The following is a 21,170-nucleotide window of genomic DNA, read 5'->3' as shown; positions in this document are numbered from 1 at the left end:
GTCTTTGCCAGCCACTGCTATCACCCTTATCTTTCCAAGAATTCCCATAAACAAATCCTAGGATAAAATCAAAGCCACTGATTTTGAAAAGAAATCAGAAAATGTGGATGGGTAGATCAGATGAACATTCCCGTGTCACATTCCAGCAATGAACACTTGCTTTGTTTGTCTCCAGAAGAAAGGGACTTTATTATATTGTTAGTGTTTCCTCACTTCGATCTCCCTGAAAGGAAGGGAATCTTTCAAGAAAGAAAGAATGCAGGAATAGTCTCCACTGGCCTTGGAACTCCCTCCAACTTTACCTGGTTCGGGTGGTCTTAGCAAAGCCCATCTTTGATAAAATTGAGGGATAGGGGAAATGTACCACAGAGAACCAAGCCTCCCCACCTCACACCCACCTCAGTATAGTCACATTTCCTCACATGCTTCCAGGAATCTGTTGTCCTCTCACTCTTTTCTCCTTTACCCACATTATTCTACAAAGGAAAAAAAAAATACCTGCCCTTCCAATTAACCTTGAAAATGTATTCCCTTATTCATTCACACATTTAACTAATATTTACTGAATACCTACAGCAATGGATAATAAAAAAGTGAATACACAGTCTTTTAGGTTGTGATGTGCCAAAAATAAAAACAAAGTAGGAAAGGGGGAAAAGGAGCTTTGGGATGGGGACAATTTCAGTTACAAAATGGGCAGTCAGGAAAGACTTCACTGATAAGGTAACATTTGAAAGGAAAAAAAAATTTGGAGAGGGAGTAAATGTTATAAATGCCTGAAGATGAACTCCTAGGGAAAGAGAACAGAAAGTGCAAAGGCTCTAAGGTGGAGCATAAATGGTGTATTTGTGGTATCATACTAAGATGTAAATTACTGATAATAGGCTAACATATTATCCTCCCAGTAATATGCATTTAACAGCGAAGGCAGCCTTAAGCTAAAGGATTCCAGGCATTAGTCAGTATGCGGGCGAGGCGTTCTGATGGGACATCAAGGCCTTCCTTTGCTCTTTAAGGTGGGTTAGCTCTCTACCTGGACCCCAAAATAGGCAATTTTGTTTTCTCCAATGCTCCAAATTTTTTTTTTCCCAAATTCTATTTTGCAGCTATCGTAACTTCCCCAGATTCTCCTCTCCCCATTCACAATATTAGCAGTATCATTAAAACAGTTTGGTTAAGGGATTTTGGATACAGGCAGTCAGCCCTCACAGACTGACTCACAAAGAGGTGTTTTTAGGGAGCAGCTCAGTTAGACACGGTGATTCACTCGCTGTGGCTCTCCCACTCTTTTGGGGTGTTGACATCTGCGTCTGGTGCGCTCAGGGCTAGCTGTTTCTGCTTCCAAAGTACAGTGACTATTTGTTAAGGATGCACTGGCTTCTCTGGGCTAGAACACAGGGTTTGGAGTCTGCTAGACATTGATTACACTGTAAATTCTAGCTCAGATGGGCAACAAATCTTTTCCACCCTTTTACTAGAGACATTTCCTGCTCCCTTTGCAAATCTGCCAAAGTTCCTCTCACACCAACTAAGGAGGGGGTGGCTGTTGGTACATCTATCTGGAGGGTCCATTGGAATCTCAAGGTCCTGACTCCCAATCTCCATGATGTCACTCATGTCTCGGCTTCCTTGGAATAGGACCATAGCTCCTTCTCCAGGATTAAGGGGAAGGTCAATCCTTAATGAGGATTGTTCCCAATGGCTTGCGATCTCTCCAACTTTACTCTGTTGATCTCCCTCTTGGCTGCACTCAACCCCAGGTACACCTTGGACACTTAGACCTCTTAACAAATCAGCCAGGCCACTCTGCTTCCCTGATGCACATCTATCATCCGCTATCCTTGTCTTGCTCCTGGGCTGCAGTGTTGCTGAGGAAAATAAACATACCCAGACTGACACATGTGCATGTGTGCACATATGTGCACACATACATACACACCATAAACATTTTCTGAACAGGGCCATTATTAATTCACCCATAGTGAGTATTCCAAGCACCATCCCCTACAATACTCTTTTTTCACTTATAATTAGTTCCTCTCAGTATGTAAGCTTGGTTCAACAAAAGTTTTGTAGATAATCTAGTACATGCTGAATTCTTCATAGCATGCCCATAATGAAAATGATACGACCTCTGGTCTCAAGGAATTAAAAGTCTTAAGAGAGGAATGGGTGGAGTAACAGACACAGAGAAAATACCATAAACCACAATGTGATTGCTGCTATTCTGCTTGTATGAGTCATTTGAATAAGGCCACAGAGAAAGGAGGGAGAGGTAATTAACTGATATGGAGAGTATGGAAAAAGGGAATTGAGGCGAAATCGAAGGTTGCCAGCTAGAGTGACTAAGTTAACAAGGTTGCAATGCACTGAGTAGTTAAGGCAAAAGATAAAACATCATAAAGAAAGAACAGTCAGAGATAGGAAGAAATTTAGACTATTTCTACCTCCCAAATCTACCTACAGCTGTGTTCTCATTTCTAACTACTTACTAGATTTTTCTAATAGGATATTCCTCAACTACATTGAATTCAACAAATTTTCACACCCAAAAGTTTTTGCTTCTGAATTCCCTGTTTGCATATTTCATATTTTGTCCTGTGTCCACATACCATTTATGAACCGAAGTTCTATGAGCAAGCTTCCAGTCCACACACAAAAAGCAATTTTTCATGTTTGAACAGCCACATGTGTCTATGATTTACTTATAAGGCATTTTAATAGGATAGGTGACCAGACTTAGCTCTCACTTCTAAAACATTAATTCTAATACATATACTTATTGGGATTTTTACTGGAATAAAATCGTCAGCCATCTATCAAAGCTTTAGCCAAAAGCTGTCAATTTATAGATAAAATTATAATTTAATGTTGGGGTGTGTTGCGGTTAAGGAGACAGTAGTAGTGGAAAAGGGAAACAACATTTATTGGTCTTTATGAATTTTTTTCTATTTTTTATGCTTTAGATAATATTAAGTAATTCTAATGAGCTACTCACTGTGAAGATTATTCTCACTTGTGTGTATATGTGTGAAGCAAAGCATTCTGGAAAATATAATTCAGGTAGATACTTTGGATATATCTAGATGTGAACACTAGTAATTTGCAGGAAGTATGTTTTGAACTGATGCATTATAAGTAAGTGCCTTAAGAAAATACATTTACCATTCTACTTAACTAATTTAGGGGGAAACCCTGTAAATCAAATCTTTCAAATCTTATTAACACTGCAATTTATTTTAAAGCAATCATTAGTACACAATTGTTTTTGTGCACAGAGATTTATGAAATAGAGCTTGCTTTCATCCCAGCATAAAGAAGAGCTCAGGAACTAGAGAACTAGCTGAGTTATCTGACTCTCAACAAGCCCCTTCAACTCACTGAGTCATAAGCTTCAGAATTTTTTATGTAGTGCTACTTCAAGAATGATATATATTTCATTGGACAGTGCATGTATTGACACCTTCTGAGAACACAGTGAGATAAACGTTTTATAGAGGAATACTGCTGTGAAACTGACTTTGACAAGCCTCCCAGGAAAGGTTGAATAATCTGACAGAAATAAAATGTGCATTAGCTATTTCTCATTCTGGAAGCTACAATTATCTTCATTACTAAACAGAAACCCAAGTCTGGATAATGAGGCATAAATAGTTGTCTATAGGACTCACTGCAAGAGCACTAATTTTAGGTAGGGCTGAGATACAGTTCCTGAGATGATTTGTTAAAGTGTTTTGGTAGAACCTTCCTTGTTCTTTGGTTGAACCTGCCAGCATGATGGGGAGTTATCATGGAGGTGTGCTACTACCCACCATTACCTCAAGAGAAAGAAGTAGAAATTAGAAGACATAACTTCTTTCCTGAAGACAACAATATAACCAAGGTTTGCTGAAGGTCTCCCGTAGTATATAGCACCGTTCTAGGCACTAGAAACTGAGTGATGAGCTAAGCAGACACTCTTTCTATATGCTTAGTCCTTCATGAACTTATCCACAACATTTGAATAGCAGTATAAGAAAAGTCACTCAGCAATTAAGCCCTGAACAAATAGAAGGGAATGTGGTTCTCCCAGCTCAAAGACAGGAGTGGGCCTTGTGGGGCTGGAGAAGAAAGGAAATTGGCAAGATTGGAATTGAGAAAAGGAAGTTTGGAGGGGGGGAACACTTGGGGAGCAAGAGGGAGGCACTTTCAACAGAAACTCTGCTATTCGCGCCAAATTTAATAGCAAATTTCTCTTTCTAGTTACAAACCAACTCTTTATACTTATAAACTCTTCTGCTACTTCAATATCAATAGTTACCTTTCTTAGAAGTTTCCTAATCTGGTACCGATTCTTGTGTGTGGACCCCCATACTCAGCTTGTTTTTCAAGCAGCATTCAACTTAACATTTTTTGCCTTTGTAATAAAAATTATCCTTATAAGTTATAACAACTACCATTTATTAAACCCTTATGAGTTAGACAATACAGAATACGTCACATAGATTTCCTGATTTAAACCTCACAACAGATCTATATGGAGGGCATATTAAGCCCATTCAACAGATCTGGAAACTGAGGCACAGAGAGGCTGCCCAGGTCACACAGGCAGTAATCATTTGAACTAGGGTTCTGACTTCGGAGGGTGCGCCCTAAGAGAATATATAAATCATATCAAAGAGTATATTTTCCCCTTAACGCGCTTAGAGTTTTCTTCTAATCGAGTCTAGCCCGCGAGAGGCAAAAAACAAAAAACAAAAAACAAAAAACAAAAAAGAACTATCCGTTTAGGGTATCTATAATTCTTGTTTCTTTCTGGGCCAGAAGACCTGCAGTGAAAAGGCTGTGCCGAGGCTGAAATCCCGCTCCAGAGCTCCGCTCCACGGGAGCAAGCCCCGCGTGCTCCAGGCCACCGGTTTTACCTCTTCACACCACCTGCTTTTCCTGCCCAAGGCACATTTACAAAGCGCCGGAACTTTCCGCTGCGGAGCCCGGCGCAATCGCGGGACACCCACAGGGCCCCCCTCCCGAGAGCAAGGTGTGCCCTTGGGCCAGGGCCGGGCGGCCCGCGCAGCCCTGGCTGAGCCCGGTGGGTGGCCTGGCGGCTCCCTCCTCCCGGCCCGTCTCCAGGGTTGGGGGGAGCCCGGAGGAGAGCACGGAGGGGCGGGGCCTACTAGCCCAAGTCCCCGGCTCGGGGACGTCACGGTCCCAGGTGCGAGTGCGGCGGGGGCGGGAGCCACCCTGCGCCTCCCTCCTCCGCGGAGTTCCCCCCCTCTGTGCGGGTAGTTCAGGAGGGCCCAGGCTCCATTTTCTCCTGGCTACCACAACTGGAGCTGCGCCTCTGGGCAGGGTAGCTGGTCCCCGCAGGGGAGCCGGCCCGCTTGGCGAGGACTGAGGGGGGGCGCCGAGAGGAGTAGAGAGCGTGTCGCCGGGACGCGGGAAGCGGTGGCGCCGAGCGGGGCGGCCAGCTGGAGGCGAGGGCGCGGTGGAGGCGAGGCGCAATGGCGCGAAGCCCGCGGGGCTCCCGGCGTCCTTGCATGCTGCTGCTTCTCCTGGTAAGTGTGGAGCGACAAGCTGAGCCCACGGCGGGGAAAGGCACTGGCGGGTGCCTGGCGCGCGCCCTGACCTGCCCGCCTCCGCCGTGTTAATAACCCACCCGCCCGTCGCTCCCGCTTTGTACCTGGAGATGGGAAAGGGCCGGGCAGGCTGCGGCGAGATCGGACCCTGAGGCTTCAGAAAAACTGCTCTGCCAGGGCCGAGGAGGGTTGGAACTTGCCTGAAGTTCTGTTTTTCTTCTCTCTACACCCAGTCCCCAAGCTCTGTTGTCTAACCCTGATCTGTGAGTGTAGTAAGCCTTGGAGCGGGGCACACCTTCCTGGAGATCGGGGACTTTGTTTGGAATCTCTAGGATTGGAAACATGGAGGCAGTGGCGAGTAACATCCATGCCTTTCTCCAAGTTTGTTAAGGAAGGTTCTCGAGAGTCCCCAGGTTCTCTAGCCACCGATACCTACTAATGAACTGGAAAAACAACTCAAGTACCTGTATTCTTAGGCTGCAAAAAAGGGCGGGAGGGGGGCTTCGGAGGACTTTTTAAAAAATTATTTTGAAGAGTTGAACTTTTTGTTAAAGCTGCATTAATGTTAAGAAAATTACCCATATGCAGATAGTTTTAACTTAAAGTTCACAAAGTCAGTGTTTTAAAGCAGTTTCATAGTATTAAAGATAATGAATATATGTAATAGTCCTAGTCTGTTGCATTTAATAGATTACAGAAATTCGAAGTGTAGAGCCACAGTCAAATGGGATTTTCAGAGGTTACTCTCAAAAAGAAAACGACTTCAACCACTGGGATACAAAGTTCAGTGCCTACATCTAGGGCTCCTATGCTTGGTTCCTGTACTAAAATTGGATTTTAAATCATGTTTGCTGTTCTGTCTGATAGTTAAAGGGATTGCACCTAATTAAGAAATGGATCTGGTTTATATGGGTTTGCTAAATGGGTTTTGATAAAATGAGAGTTATCCTGCTGATACAGTTGTGAGTCCACCTTCCAAAAACTTCACAAATATGTATTCAGAAAAAGAGATACAAAATTATACTCAGTTTTCTTAATTACTGGTTAAAATGAAAAATACAAGTACATTCACTCTATTAAAAAGTTCTAACTTCCAAAGATTACCTTCTCTCTAGCCCTCAGTGGTGGGGTGGGGTGGAGGTGGGGGAATAGATATCGATATATTAGAAAACTGTAAAAAAAAAAAAGTTAATTCTAATCTGGGAATTGCAATGAACTCTCACTTGCAATACTATGATAATTAGGCCCCCCAGACCTTTGGCGCACCAGTCCATTTTCATGCTCTTCATTTCATTTTGCCCCTGTCATTGAAGTGATCTTCCATCCAATTTCATGTTGTTAATAAAACTTTTCTAAGACATAATTTTGCGCTTTGGCTTCAGCATAACAAAGCATTTAATCCCTAACTTTGATGTTTCCTAAGGAGAATGGCAAGCTAACTTACCTACTGTCTTACTTTGAGGGTTTAATATTAAACTCCTTCCATGTAAGAAAAGGAATTACCTTTAATCCTTAAATGGTAAAACAACGAAGCCCATTCAGCCACATTCACAGAGAAATAGATAATATAGGCATATTTTTCACATTAGCAATTTTATATTTTTACCTTATTGGGCAATAATAGACTACTTTAAAAAGTAATTACAGCCAACTGAATGGGGTCAAAATTCTTGGAGTATTGTATGTATTTTCTGTAATACTTTTTGTGTTATAAAATTGAATATCTTTTCTTTTGGTCAGTGAATTCAGCATTTTGCCCCATAATGTGTTTGAAGCTAGAAGCTTGGCTTCTGGTAAGGAATGGAAAGCAACTCAGAGCAGTTTCTTAGGAAACTGATTGTAAGAAGGAATATAAAATTGCATTCTGTATGGGTCAGAGTTCAGTTGCAGATAACAGAATTCACTCGAACTAGTTAAAGCAGGAAGAGTTTTGTTGCAGGGCATTATGTTGATAACACAGGTATAGGAAGGGTTGAGGAAACAGGCTCTTGTTTGAGCTTTCTGTAATGATTTCAAAGCCACACAGCAGAACCAGTCACCAGGGAGCTGCTGCCTGTCCTGTGATCAGGAACCACATTGCCACTCCCACAATTTGTCTGAATACTACTTAGCTCCTGAACCATGCCATACCTGCGAGGATGCATACCAGCAAAATAGCAAAATAGCAAAATACTTCTTGGCATCCATGAATCTAGTGGCTGGCCTCAAAAAAAATAAAGCATCCACATCTGTGCTCGCCAGCAAAAACTGGAGACACTCAAGGCTTATTACTTCACTTCCTTCTTTCAAATCTCTTGTAAATACTGAGCCTAAATCACAATCAGAATTGTAGTTGCAAGTCAGCCTATGATAATGTGGTTTTCTAGCTTTCCTAAGGGAGACGGAGGTAGGCAGAATGAATGTCGAGTGCCAACCCGCATAGCCATGACACAGTCATTAAGGCCAAATCTAGCAAAATGGGAAAAAGAGACAATTTTTTGGATAAAGCCAAATTATCTTTCCTCTTCAAGGGTCCTTAACATGGGATCCTCCAACATTCAAAGCATCCATAGATAGAATTCAGGGACTCCTTAGAGTTAGATAGGAATAAATGACATATATTTTCACTAACCTCCAACTGAAATTTAGCATTTAAATTATGAGTTTAGAAAAGACACCATAATAGTATTAGCAGTTCTTGTGACTTTTTCACAGTAGAATTCACAAATAGTTTCACATATTGCAGTTACAATGATCTCAAAATGCCATTAGTTCTCATCACTATAGGTTTTCTACTAGATCTTATTATTTAATGTGCTAAAAAATTAATGCTATCACTGCATCACAAATTTGTGGGTTTTCTTAAAATTCTGATAACTGTATTTCAGTATAATTTGCTTCATTTGTCATCTGGTTTATTTCGTTTTAAAAACTTAAAAACATTATTCTGAGAAGGGGTCCCTGGGCTTCACAGACTGCTAAAAAGGACATTTGGGAGAAGGATTTCCTGATATTTGCCTCAATTTTGTCTTTGACTAAGTTTTTTCTTTAAAACCAAAATAGTTTTTTAAGCAAGCATTTGAAGCGAGTAAAATTGTATTATGAATAGGTACTTAATATTTAGTAGATTGAGCCATCTATAAGTTATCAATAAATCAAATTTATACTTAATGTTTTAATATAAAACTGGATGAAGTGGATTTAAGAATAAATTAGATGGTAAAATTTGAAGCCCATAAGAATAATTGATTTTCCTATCTAGGGATTTTAGAAATGCATGATTTTGTATTTGTGTTTGTTTCTCAACAGTAATAGATAATGGTAAAATGGTAACTCTTAATAGACTCTCCTTTGATTACAAACTTAGAGAAAAGTACTTTAAAAAAAAAATGAGCATTCATTTGGTCTAAATCCTGACTGATCAGAAGAATTGCCTGATGAGCTAAACTTACTGAAACAAAATCTCCAAAGCCAAGGTCCAGAAATATGTATTAATAGACACTTCCCAGTTTATCCAGTTATCAGCCAGGTATGAAAATTACTGGTCTAAATTTTGCATGGTAGTTTATTCATAGGTGAAGTATATAAATATTTGCATATATAAAATTTATATATAAATATATATATTTAAGTATGTAAATATTTAGTAAGTTTTGGTATTTTAAAATGCCAAGTTGTAGTAAAAATCAGAAAAATTACCAGAAATCATGAGTTTTAGATCTATTTGAGCATTTCCTAATCACACCTTTTTTCTTTCTTTCTTTCAATGTGCCAGAAATTTCAAGAGCTTTGATAACGTTTTACAAACACATTGTTTACATATGATGAAATGTGTCTTCTCAGTTTAGTTTACCTTAAGTGTCAGAAGAATACCACATCAACTGGCATTGCAAATTTTCTTTCATTCATTTCAAATTCAGTGAGCTTCTATCATAGGCAAAGCTTGGTGACTAGGGTGAAGGTAACTGGAACACCAGGATTTATATATATCACAGCCTAATGATGAGAAGTGCCAACAAAAAAACTGACCACATCTGACCTCTGTTTATTGAATCCCTGCTTGATGTGAAGCATTATGCCTGACACTGGGGGGCTAAGAAAAAACTAGGCATGTTTGCCCTCACGGTACTTACAATACTAGTAAATGGTACAAACAAGTATATGGTTAACATCCAAATGGATAATGGGGTGAGAAAAGCAATGATAAGGAACAAACGCATAGGGGCTTATAGAATGAGCACCTAGCCCAGCATTGGGCATTCCAGCCGAGATCTGAGGACAAATGTAAATTAGGAAGGTAATATGAAGAGAAGGAGGGAGGTGGATGTTTTAGGTAGAAGGAAGAACATGCGCAAAGACCTGAACACAAAGGTGCGTGGTTCTTTGGAAGAACTAAAAATGTTGACTGTGGCTGGAACATAAAATATGAAGTGTAAGAAGGTGTAGAAAGACCAGCCTGCAGCTTTCTTGCTAACAAGGGAAGACACAAAGGACTAGTTGCCAGGTGAGTGATTTTAGGAAGTGTTCAAATCATTAAGAAACTTAAAAGGTGATTTTTGGTTAAGATGGCCAGGAAAGGATCAAGAAGAAAGAGATGGGAGTTGCCTGGGTACAATTTTGCCTGCTTTAAAAAAGAAAAGGGGGGAAGGTGTGTGGTAGGTTGAATTATGTACCCCAGAAAAAAATGTGTTCACGTTCAGGACTTGTGATGTTACAAGCAAAGACAGGCAGAAAAGCCCAGTGTGTGAAACAGTGGAGGGAGGGTGCAGCTTGGCAGGAGCAAAGGCTAGATTTGGGAGCAAGTGTTCCCCAAGAAATGGGAGTGGGGCATTTTGGTTGTCACAATGCCTGGGGATGCTACTAATACTTAGTACCCAAGTCTAGAGATGCTAAACCTCCTGCAATCTGCAGAAACCTCAGGAGGAATTGGCCACTCATGAAGAACTATCCTGTCTGAAATGCCAATAGTGTCTCCATGAAGAAACAGTGATGGGCAAATAGTGAGAGGTTCTGATTAGGGATTCATCTTACTTACCTAGCTCCTCTTTTTAAAATACATCTGTATTTAGGGTTGATTTGGCCTTGATACATTCATTCATTTAACAGATGTTATTAAACACCTACTCTGGGCCAGATACTTTTCTAGGTCTTTCATCAAAATTATACCTTCATGTGAATTACTTTGATCAGTCAAGCTGTTGCTGCCTGCCTGACTAGAGAATAAGTGGGCAAGTGGGCAGATGTGGATGGAGATGAGAGGCAGAATTTGGGGGGAGCTAGTGTTGGTAGGGTAGAGGATTTTGGACTCCAAGAAAGCAACTTGGAATCTAAATATTTGAGAGGAGGAGGAAAATAAAGAAGAAAGAGAGGGGTTCCAAAAAGAGGATTAGAAGCCATGTAAGTGAACTCTGCCTCCCTCATCCACTTAGAATATTTTCAGTTTCTTCATTCACCAATTTCTCTATGTAGATTTAGCAGCTTCAGAGAAGGGACTGTTTTCATTCATCCTTGCATCCTCAGCACCTAGGTTGTTAGCTGGTATGTAGCATTAATAGATGCTAGAATGGATGAATGGATGAATGAATGAGTGATCTCTTACTCAGGGTCCCTTCCCTTTACCCCTTAATTCCGTTCTTCCTCTCTCCTCCATTATGCATTCTCTTGCATTCTTTATTTTAAATCACTAACTGGGCTTCTACTGTATGCCAGTGTTCTGAGTGCAGGCAAACTGCTCATGTGGCTTACAGTACGGAAGGGGGTGTAGATGAGAACTGTGTGCCAGCCACTGGTTTTAGTGAAATGTTAATAGTAGGCAAAGCTGGATAGAACCCAAGTGCACCTGGCTCCATATGCCTTTGTCCAACTAAAGGCATCAATCACTATGACCTCCTCTTACAACCTTTTTCTATTGCTAATCATCAATAGGGTCTGAAATTCTTAAATAGAAAATCCATTTAGTGTCATTACAAGAAAGGAAAACAAACGAGAAATGTAAATGAAGATTTGCCTAATTTCACAGATATAAAGCATTCATACAACTTTATAAAGCCCTTAGTTTTAATTTTTTTCAATTTTGCCGATTCACTTATTTGAGGTCAATTAAAAATTCCTGTTTTCCACTTGGGAATTGGCACCAATTGTTGGTCAATGTCTGATAGTTCCTGAAGTTTGCCTTACTGATAGCTCAGTGCCATCTAATGGTGAAAAAGGACATTGTTGGTTTTCTTAAAATTCGGGGAAGGGGGGAATCTATTTTTCATTCTGTTCTTTAGTGTAATTTTCAGGAATCCATTGCAGCAAAAAAAAATGGGACAGCCTTTAATTTTTGTCTATAAAATTACGTGAAACGTAATGTACATAATTTCTTCTGTTTTACCTGACTTGAAAAGTATTTGTGGCACATATAGAAAACATATAGACTAAAATGATAAAAAACCATCCCCCACCACCACCAAAAATGTGCTCAGGGTCAATAAAACAAACTAGAACAAGCAATGTAAACCAGGGGAAAACACAATTTAAAGTAGACCTATTGTAAATTTATGTTTATTAATACTTGTAAGGTGAAAAATCTTGTAATGGGAATAACTCACAGATACTAGATTTCCTGACTTATAATACATCTTTTCACACCTCTCTGTAATTAAGGGGCTCATTTTCCGGTTTATAGATCACCAAGGCTGTCTTTTTCTTTCCCTTTGCCCTGCTAGTTCTGTGATTTACAGTGATTCTCAAAAGTGTGATTAGTGACCAACAGTATCAGCCATACCTGGGAACTTGTTAGAAGTGCAGATTATCAAACCACACCCCAGACCTACTAAATCAGAAACTCTGGAGTAGGGCCCAGAAATCCTGTTTTAACAAGCCCCCCAGGTGATTCTCATGCACACTCAAGTTAGAGAACTGTTAACATCCCTATTAAAAAATAATTGGGGGAGCCGAGAGGTCACTCTGGTGGACACTCTTATGTGCAATATAGACAACCCTTTTTAGGTTCTAATGAATTGGGGTAGCTGGTGGTAGATACCTGAAACTATCAAACTACAACCCAGAACCCATGAATCTTGAAGACAATTGTATAAAAATGTGGCTTATACACCCAGGGGAGTGAATCTCCCTGGCAACGTGGAATATGACTCCCGGGGAGGAATGTAGACCCGGCATTGTGGGATGGAGAACATCTTCTTGACCAAAAGGGGGATGTGAAAGGAAATGAAATAAGCTTCAGTGGCAGAGAGATTCCAAAAGGAGCCGAGAGGTCACTCTGGTGGGCACTCTTACGCACACTTTAGACAACCCTTTTTAGGTTCCAAAGAATTGGGGTAGCTGGTGGTGGATACCTGAAACTATCAAACTACAACCCAGAACCCATGAATCTCAGACAGTTGTATAAAAATGTAGCTTATGAGGGGTGACAATGGGATTGGGAAAGCCATAAGGACCACACTCCACTTTGTCTAGTTTATGGATGGATAAGTAGAAAAATAGGGGAAGGAAACAAACAGACAAAGGTACCTAGTGTTCTTTTTTACTTCAATTGCTCTTTTTCACTTTAATTATTATTCTTGTTATTTTTGTGTGTGTGCTAATGAAGGTGTCAGGGATTGATTCAGGTGATGAATGTACAACTGTGTAATGGTACTATAAACAATCGAAAGTACGATTTGTATGACTGCATGGTATGTGAATATATCTCAATAAAATGAAGATAAAAAAAAATGTGGCTTATGAGGGGGGACAGTGGGATTGGGGGGGCCATAGGGATCACACTCCCGTTTGTCTAGTTTGTGGGTGGATGAGTGGAAAGGTCAGGGAAGGAAACAAACAAACAAACAAACAAACATACAAGGGCACCCAGTGTTCTTTTTTACTTTAGTTGCTTTTTTTCACTTTAATTATTATTCTGGTTATTTTTGTGTGTGTGATAATGAGGGTGTTGGGGATTGATTTTGGTAATGAATGTACAACTATGTAATGGTACTGTGAACAGTCAAATATATGATTTGTTTTGTATGACTGCGTGGTATGTGAATATATCTCAATAAAATGAATTAAAAAAAATAATTGGGATTAAGTACTTAAAAGCCTAGTTTTAACTAATTGTTAGCAAATCTCTCTTTTTTTTTTAATGTTTTAGGGATCAGGGAAATTGAAACTGAATCAAAGAATATTGACTTTTCTGGGCCTTCAGTTTATTAGTCTATACTGGGGGAAATGGGAGCTGTCCATTACTACACAAAACTTCATTTGAAATAACAATTTACCATATGGCATAACAACTCAAGTATAACGCAGCATTGCTGAATCCACATTTTAAAATGCTTTTGAGTCAGTAAACATTTTTCAAAGAAAACTTCTTCCTCTTTGAAGCTAATGTCAATATGACTCACCTAAAATCATATTTGTTACATTAAGATTAGCCCAGACATCAAAACAGGCAAAAGATTATTTATGACAAATTATATGCTTTATTCCAGAATCAGACTTAATGTATTTATTAGCTGAAGTTTAAATTCCAAGTTCAAAAATTAAGGTCCAGATACTGCTTTTCTTGGTTATTTTTTTTTTTAATTTAATGTGAAAACAAATGCAGTTATATATTTAAATCAGTTATTGAGTGAAGCTGCTCGAGGAATTCGGTGGGGCTTGTGGCAGTGCCTATGGATGGGTATTTATAAGGTGGATTTTTTTTTTTTTAATCATCATTTTATTGAGATATATTCACATACCACGCAGTCATACAAAACAAATCGTACTTTCGATTGTTTACAGTACCATTACATAGTTGTACATTCATCACCTAAATCAATCCCTGACACCTTCATTAGCACACACACAAAAATAACAAGAATAATAATTAGAGTGAAAAAGAGCAATTGAAGTAAAAAAGAACGCTGGGTACCTTTGTCTGTTTGTTTCCTTCCCCTATTTTTCTACTCATCCATCCATAAACTAGACAAAGTGGAGTGTGGTCCTTATGGCTTTCCCAATCCCATTGTCACCCTTCATAAGCTACATTTTTATACAACTGTCTTCGAGATTCATGGGTTCTGGGTTGTACTTTGATAGTTTCAGGTATCCACCACCAGCTACCCCAATTCTTTAGAACCTAAAAAGGGTTGTCTAAAGTGTGCGTAAGAGTGCCCACCAGAGTGACCTCTCGGCTCCTTTTGGAATCTCTCTGCCACTGAAGCTTATTTCATTTCCTTTCACATCCCCCTTTTGGTCAAGAAGATGTTCTCCGTCCCACGATGCCGGGTCTACATTCCTCCCCTGGAGTCATATTCTACGTTGCCAAGGAGATTCACTCCCCTGGGTGTCTGATCCCACGTAGGGGGGAGGGCAGTGATTTCACCTTTCAAGTTGGCTTAGCCAGAGAGAGAGGGCCACATCTGAGCAACAAAGAGGCATTCAGGAGGAGACTCTTAGGCACAAATATAGGGAGGCCTAGCCTCTCATAAGGTGGATTTTTAAATTGGCATTTTGTAAATAAGTTATAGTATTCAGCCCTAACATAAGAACATTTATAAGACTCCCTTCCCTTCATCTCCCCTACCCCACCCCCAAAGAAAAGATTAAGAGGAAAAGAATGTTGCAGGTGAAATTCTAACATAAATCTGACCTATGTCAAATTTACCCAATTAGCCCACCAAAATCATTGGTGCATACTTAACTGCAGGATCATTTGAACTATTCTGGATGTTTATGTTTCTGCAGCTACACAGCTCCTCCTGTCAGGACCTTCTTAAGATAACCCCTTCTGACTGTGTGGCTACAGAGGTTACTAAAGGCCAGACTTCTAGCTCTCTCATCTATACACAAAGAAAAATTAAGATATGTGGTCCGAGGATATAAACAAGTGGTATCCATTGCCTTTATTTTCTCTCATTTCATTTCCTTTAGACTATTTCAGCCAAAGCTGAAAACACTTTGGGAATGGATTGGGGTTAAATCTAGACCATTTAGGGCAATTTCTGATTTTGCCTTCTGTAGAGTACTAGGAAGAAACACAGAATTTTAAAACAGTCTACCTGATTGGAAGAGTAAGAAAGGAAAATATTACACAGGTGTGACAGTGATTGTCCTGCAATGGACATGGTTTAAAGAGCAATGATGAACAGGTACTAGATTATTTCTGAGTTGTCCTGAAAATCATCCATTGACTGCACTGTGCACCTTCCCTGTAAAATAGTCATCTCTGGCTAAATAGAAATAACAAGCCGTTATAATGCCTCAAAGTTGCAACAGTAGCTTAAATTACTTTGTGTCCCTCTACATATTGTCTGTAATAAAATACTTATTAGTCTAAGAAATTAACTGTCAATGGGTTACCTCTGCATGGAATCACAGAACCAAAGAAGAAAGTTTCAAAATCATCTACTTCGAAGGCAGGACTTCAGAGAGACAACCTGTCAACCAAGAGGAGCTGTCGTCCAGTGACTCATGAGTCCTGGATTCTGCTTAAGTTCATACAGGGACTTCAGAACAGAAGTTTTTTCTAAGGGTGCTGACCTTGAAAACAAAGAGTACATTGATAGATTGTATTTTTGCAGTGATGTTTGACCTTACCTTACGCTTTTGCCAATTTTTTTTTCTTGCTAGTTACTGGTAAGGCCAGTTTTTACAAGATACACAGGATCCATTGGTAAAAATTAAAAAAAAAAAAAAAAGCTAGTAAATCGGGAAAGCTTTTGCGGGATTCCTCTGGTTCATCTAAAATCACTACAACTTTGGATACAAGGACATGAAGCTTCTTTTTCCATTTGGATCATAAAGTCATGTTGCATAGGACACTTTTCTCTCACTAAGGTCCGTGGGAGAAGAAAAAGAAACACCTTTCATGTTTGGGATGAAACAAATGTCATCTTGTCCAGCCACCCTTGCAATGCTTGAAACTCTTTTGCAACATCCCCACAAGAGGTCACTCAGACTCACAGAGCAGGAGCTGTTAAAAGGGAGGGCAGAAGACAGCAGCAGCTCATTCCATTGATACTGCCTGCAACATCTACCAATTTGGAAATTCATAAAATCTCCATGGTCCTCTGCAACTTGTGTGACTTCCTGACCCTAGTTATTATAGTAGATTCCAGTCACAGAAACATGGGTCTAAATCAGGGTTTCTCCATGGCCCTTTGTGTGGATGCCGTCCTGTGCTTTGTAGGATGTTGAGCAGCATCCCTGGTCTCTACCCACTAGATCCCCACCCCACCCCCCACCCCTGCCCCTAAGTTGTGACAACCACCTATCTCCAGACATTACCAAATACCCCTGGGAGCAGAGAGTTGGAGCAGAATAGCCCCAGCTGCGAACCTCTGGTCTAAATTGAGAATGTGTTCTATAAGATAGAGTCCCAAGGAAACAGATCCAAGTTATTTACTTCAGTAAAGAGTAGTTTAAGAATGTAACTATTTCCTCAGTCAAATAATAAACAGTTCCACAATAGACAAGATGTTGATGCAGTTTGCTTGGTTTTTGTACAGTGAGTCTGGAGCAACTATTTCATTCCATCGCACCTTTATTATGTGTCTGCGAAAGCAGGCAACTGCAGTAGATGCTGTGAACTGGCAATAGCAAAGGTGAATACCTGAATTCTAAGACACCCTCAGCTTTAAGATGCTTATCAATTTTTTTAACATGTTAGTATAAATACAAGTGTTTTTGCAAGTGCACAGTTCATTGAATTTTCACAAATTCAGCCAACATCCAATCAATAAACAAGATTGCCAGCGGCACCCCCTGATGCTCCCTTCAGTCCCTGTCCCCCCTCATAGATAGCTTTTCCTGGATCAGCTAACAGCATAGATTAGCTTTCTTGTTTTATACTGGCTCCTTAGATGCTTGTCAATTTAATAACAGCCTTTTTTTGGGGGGGGTGGGGGGTAGATAGTGCATTAAATATGCACAAAGCCTCTCAGATGCATTCCAGTTCTATAGTTTCAAAACCCTCTGATAAATTTATATCTCCAGGCATAAGCTCTTTTCTGAGCTTCAGACTCTTATATCCAATAGGCCATTCACACGGAACGTGAAAACAGCTCTTGTGTCCTAGCTCTTCTTCCTCCACACATCTTCCCTCCTCCCATCCCACCATCAACCTATTTCTCGCCATTCTTTTCCCATCTCAGGAAACAGTACCTTTACTCACCCAGATACTTGGGTCAAAATTCTGACGGTCATCCTTCCCTACTCTGTCCTCATTCAATCCATGAATAAGTTCTGTTGCCTCTACCTTCAAAATATACACTAAATTCATGCCCTTCCCATCGTCTTTACTGCTGCCTCCGTGGTTCAAGCCAGTTTTGTCTATTGCTGGGACTACAGCAGTGACTACTACCTCATCTTCGTACATTTGATCTTGTTTCTTATGGTTCATTCTCATTACAGCAGCCAGAATGAGCTTTTTAAAATGTAATTCAGTTTCTGTCGTTCCCAAACTTAAATTTTGCAGTGGCTTTCTGTTACAGGGACTAGCCTTTCTCTCTACCATCTACCACTGGCATCATCTACTCCTCTAGCAACACCAACCCTGATCACTCTCACCCCATGGCTCTTAGCAGGTCTCAGCCTGACTTGATCCTCATTCTCTTCAGGTCTCTGTGCAAATGTAAACTCTTCTGAGAGCCTCCCCAAAATCCTAAATTACTTTCTTTTACCCTTTCCCTGCTTTAGTTTTCTTTATAGCTCTTATCACAACCTGTTTTTGTCTATCTCCCCCACATTTAAAAATCCAAGAGAGCAAGAACCATCTTCATTCATCACAATATTCCTATAGCTTAAATAGTAAGCTATAGGAATATTAATACAGAAAATTAAGGCCACGAATAAATCCAAATCTCAGAAATTTTAAGGTGAGGAAAGTCCTAGGCTTAGAATTAAGGAAATATTGTCATAATTCTGTTTGTTAAGCACCTGATATCTGTCAGTTACTGCAATAGGTTCATTTCATGTAGTATACACTGCAAAATGGGTGTATCAGGGTGCTTTCAGATGCCAGTAACAAAACCCAATTAAAAAATTAAACAGGAACACTTAGTGTCTTACCAAAAAAGGGCAAGAGATAGGGTGGCTCCAGATTTAACCAATTCTGCAACTCCAAGATGTTATGGTTTCAGTGTGGTTTCTGTGCAGTTCTGTTAGCTTTCCCCCTCATGGCCATTCCATATGTCACATCCTCACTCAACAATTTCCAAAGGTAGGAAAAAAAGGAAAGTATGCATATGCTTCTTTTTTTATCAGCAAGGAGAACCTTTTCCTGACTCTCCTGATAGCTCATTGGCTAAGATTCTCTTACACCTGTATGCCTAAAGCAGTCGCCAATCAATTTGAATGAGAATATCACATTTCAGCATATACCCATTGTTCTGGTTTGCTTATGCTTCCATTATGCAAAATACCAGAAATGGACTGGTTTTTCTAAAGGGGGTTTATTAGGTTACAAATTTATAGTTCTAAGGCCATAAAAGTGTCCAGACTAAGACATCAACAAGATGATACCTTCACTGAAGAACAGCCAGTGGCGTCCAGAACATCTCTGTCAGCTGAGAACACATGTGACTGGCATCTGTTGGTCCTTTGCTCCCAAACTCTAGGTTTCATCTCTTAGCTTAGCATCTCCAAACATCCTTCTGTCTGCAACTCCAGGCATCTCTAAGCATCTCTTAGTGTCCACGCCTGTGTTTGCTCCTGATCTCTCTTAAGGGACTCTGGTGATCTAATTAAGACCCACCCTGAAGGGATGGAGTCACATGTCCTTGGAAATAATCTAATCAAAAGGTCCCGCCTACAATTGGGTGGGTCACATCTCCATGGAAACAACTTAATCAAGAGGTCCCACCCACAGTAGTTCTGCCCCCACAAGATTAGATTAAAAGAACATGGCCTTTTATGGCATAATAGATTATGGCATAATAAATTATGGCATAATAGATTAAAACCAGCACAGTTGGTATTAGAGCAAACAAGGGTGTTATAGGTTTAGAATGTTAAATTTAAGCCTCTATGAATATGCAAGCTCATAGAGATAGAAATCAGAGTACATGTTGCCAGTGGTGGGGACAGGGGAAATCAGGAGTTAATGCAAAGAGGATGTAGGGTTTCTGTTTGGAGAGATGGGAAAGTTTTAGTAAAGGAAGGTGGTGAGGGTACTGTAACATAGTGAATATGACTAATGCCATTGAATGATATGATTGGGAGTGGTTGAGATGGGAAAGTTTATGTTGTATATATGTTTCTACAATGAGGAAAAAAAGAGCCACTAAAGAGGTGATAATAAAAGGCAATACATGATCCTGGACCAGATTTGACAAGGGAGGGGAGAAGACTCAAAAGATCATTATTGGGACATATGAAAAAAAAAAACTTGAATATAGGCCATAAGCTTTATATCAATGTTAAATTTCTTAAACGTAATAATTGCACTTAAGGTTGTAATGAATATTCTTGTACTTAGGAAATGTGCATGGCAGTATTAAGTATTCAAGGAGCATGACGTATACAACCCACACTCAAGTGTTCTGAAAATGGATTAAAAAATAGATGGATGGATAGATAGAATAATACAGCAAATGTAGCAAAATGTTAAAATTGGTGGATCTGAATGTCTGGGGGAAGAAGGGATGTTTTAGTTTCCTAGGCTGCTTAAAGCAAATACCATGAAGTGGGTCAGGGTAAACAATGGAAGTTTATTGGCTCATGGTTTTGAGGCTGGGAAAATGTCCAAATCAAGGCAATTCTTTTTTCCCAAAGACTGGCTGCTGACAATCCTTGACTCCTCTGTCAAATGGCAAGGCACGTGGGTGGCATCTGTTGGTCTCTCTCTTTTCCAGCTTTCCTTGGTTTCAGCTACTTGCTTCCATGGCTTTCTTTTTTTGTGTCTAAATTTCATTCTCTTATAAAAGACTCCAGTAATAGGATTAAGACCCATCCTGATTGAGGTGGGCATACCTTAATTGAAGTAACCTCATCAAAAGGTCCTACTTATAATAGGAATGGATTAAATTTAAGAACATGTTTTTCTGGGGTACATATGATTTCAAACCAACACATGGGGTATGTTGGAGTTCTCTGTTTAGGCTGTGTATTAATTTTGTAACTGTCCTGTATGTTTCAAAGGATTTCAAAATTAAGTTTAAAATTTTTTAAAAAAGGTGTGTGTGTGTGTGTGCTAGATAGTTATTGAAACTGGGAGTTGGCTACATGGATGTTCATTGTACCATTCACTCTGCTTTTGTTCATAATTTTAAAAAATAAAATGTTAAAAACAAATACATCAATGAGATAAAATATAAGAGTCTCTATGTTCATGATGTTGGCAATCAAAAGTGACAAAGCTTCTTCTGTTGACTACTGGGGTAGTAATGAATAAGGCAGACTTCATTTGTTTTATACCTAAACCAACAATTGATATTCCACACTGCATTCTACAATCTGGCTATTCAAAGTATGGTCTGAGAAGCCACAACGTTGGCATCATCTGAGAGCTCGTTAGAAATGCAAAGTGAAAGGCTGAACTCCAGACCTACTAAATTGCAATCTTTATTTTAGATCCCCAGAGAATGGAATGCACATTAAAATTTAAGAAGCCTGTTTTATAACCATGCAGTTTTCTTTATTTGTTGGCAAATAGCATCTAGAAAG

The 21,170-nt window shown here is 39.8% G+C and overlaps 1 protein-coding gene and 1 long non-coding RNA gene across 2 annotated transcripts in view; one reads left to right on the top strand and one right to left on the bottom strand.

The window, feature by feature from the left end:
• LOC119511142 overlaps window positions 1-5,687 on the bottom strand; it is a 76,313-nt gene extending 70,626 nt beyond the window's left edge. The window contains exon 1 of the long non-coding RNA XR_005212160.1: window positions 5,660-5,687. This is a non-coding gene — a long non-coding RNA (uncharacterized LOC119511142). The remainder of the gene's footprint in view (window positions 1-5,659) is intronic.
• The window catches only part of DSG2 (desmoglein 2), a 56,000-nt gene continuing 40,014 nt past the window's right edge, over window positions 5,185-21,170 (top strand). Inside the window, exon 1 of the mRNA XM_037805571.1 lies at window positions 5,185-5,534. Within this exon, the coding sequence (XP_037661499.1) occupies window positions 5,481-5,534 (54 nt within the window). The 5' untranslated portion in view covers window positions 5,185-5,480. The remainder of the gene's footprint in view (window positions 5,535-21,170) is intronic.

Source organism: Choloepus didactylus, chromosome 16 (assembly GCF_015220235.1).
Source record: "Choloepus didactylus isolate mChoDid1 chromosome 16, mChoDid1.pri, whole genome shotgun sequence".
NCBI classification, from domain to species: Eukaryota; Metazoa; Chordata; class Mammalia; order Pilosa; family Megalonychidae; genus Choloepus; species Choloepus didactylus.
This window is presented reverse-complemented; position numbering and strand designations above follow the sequence as displayed.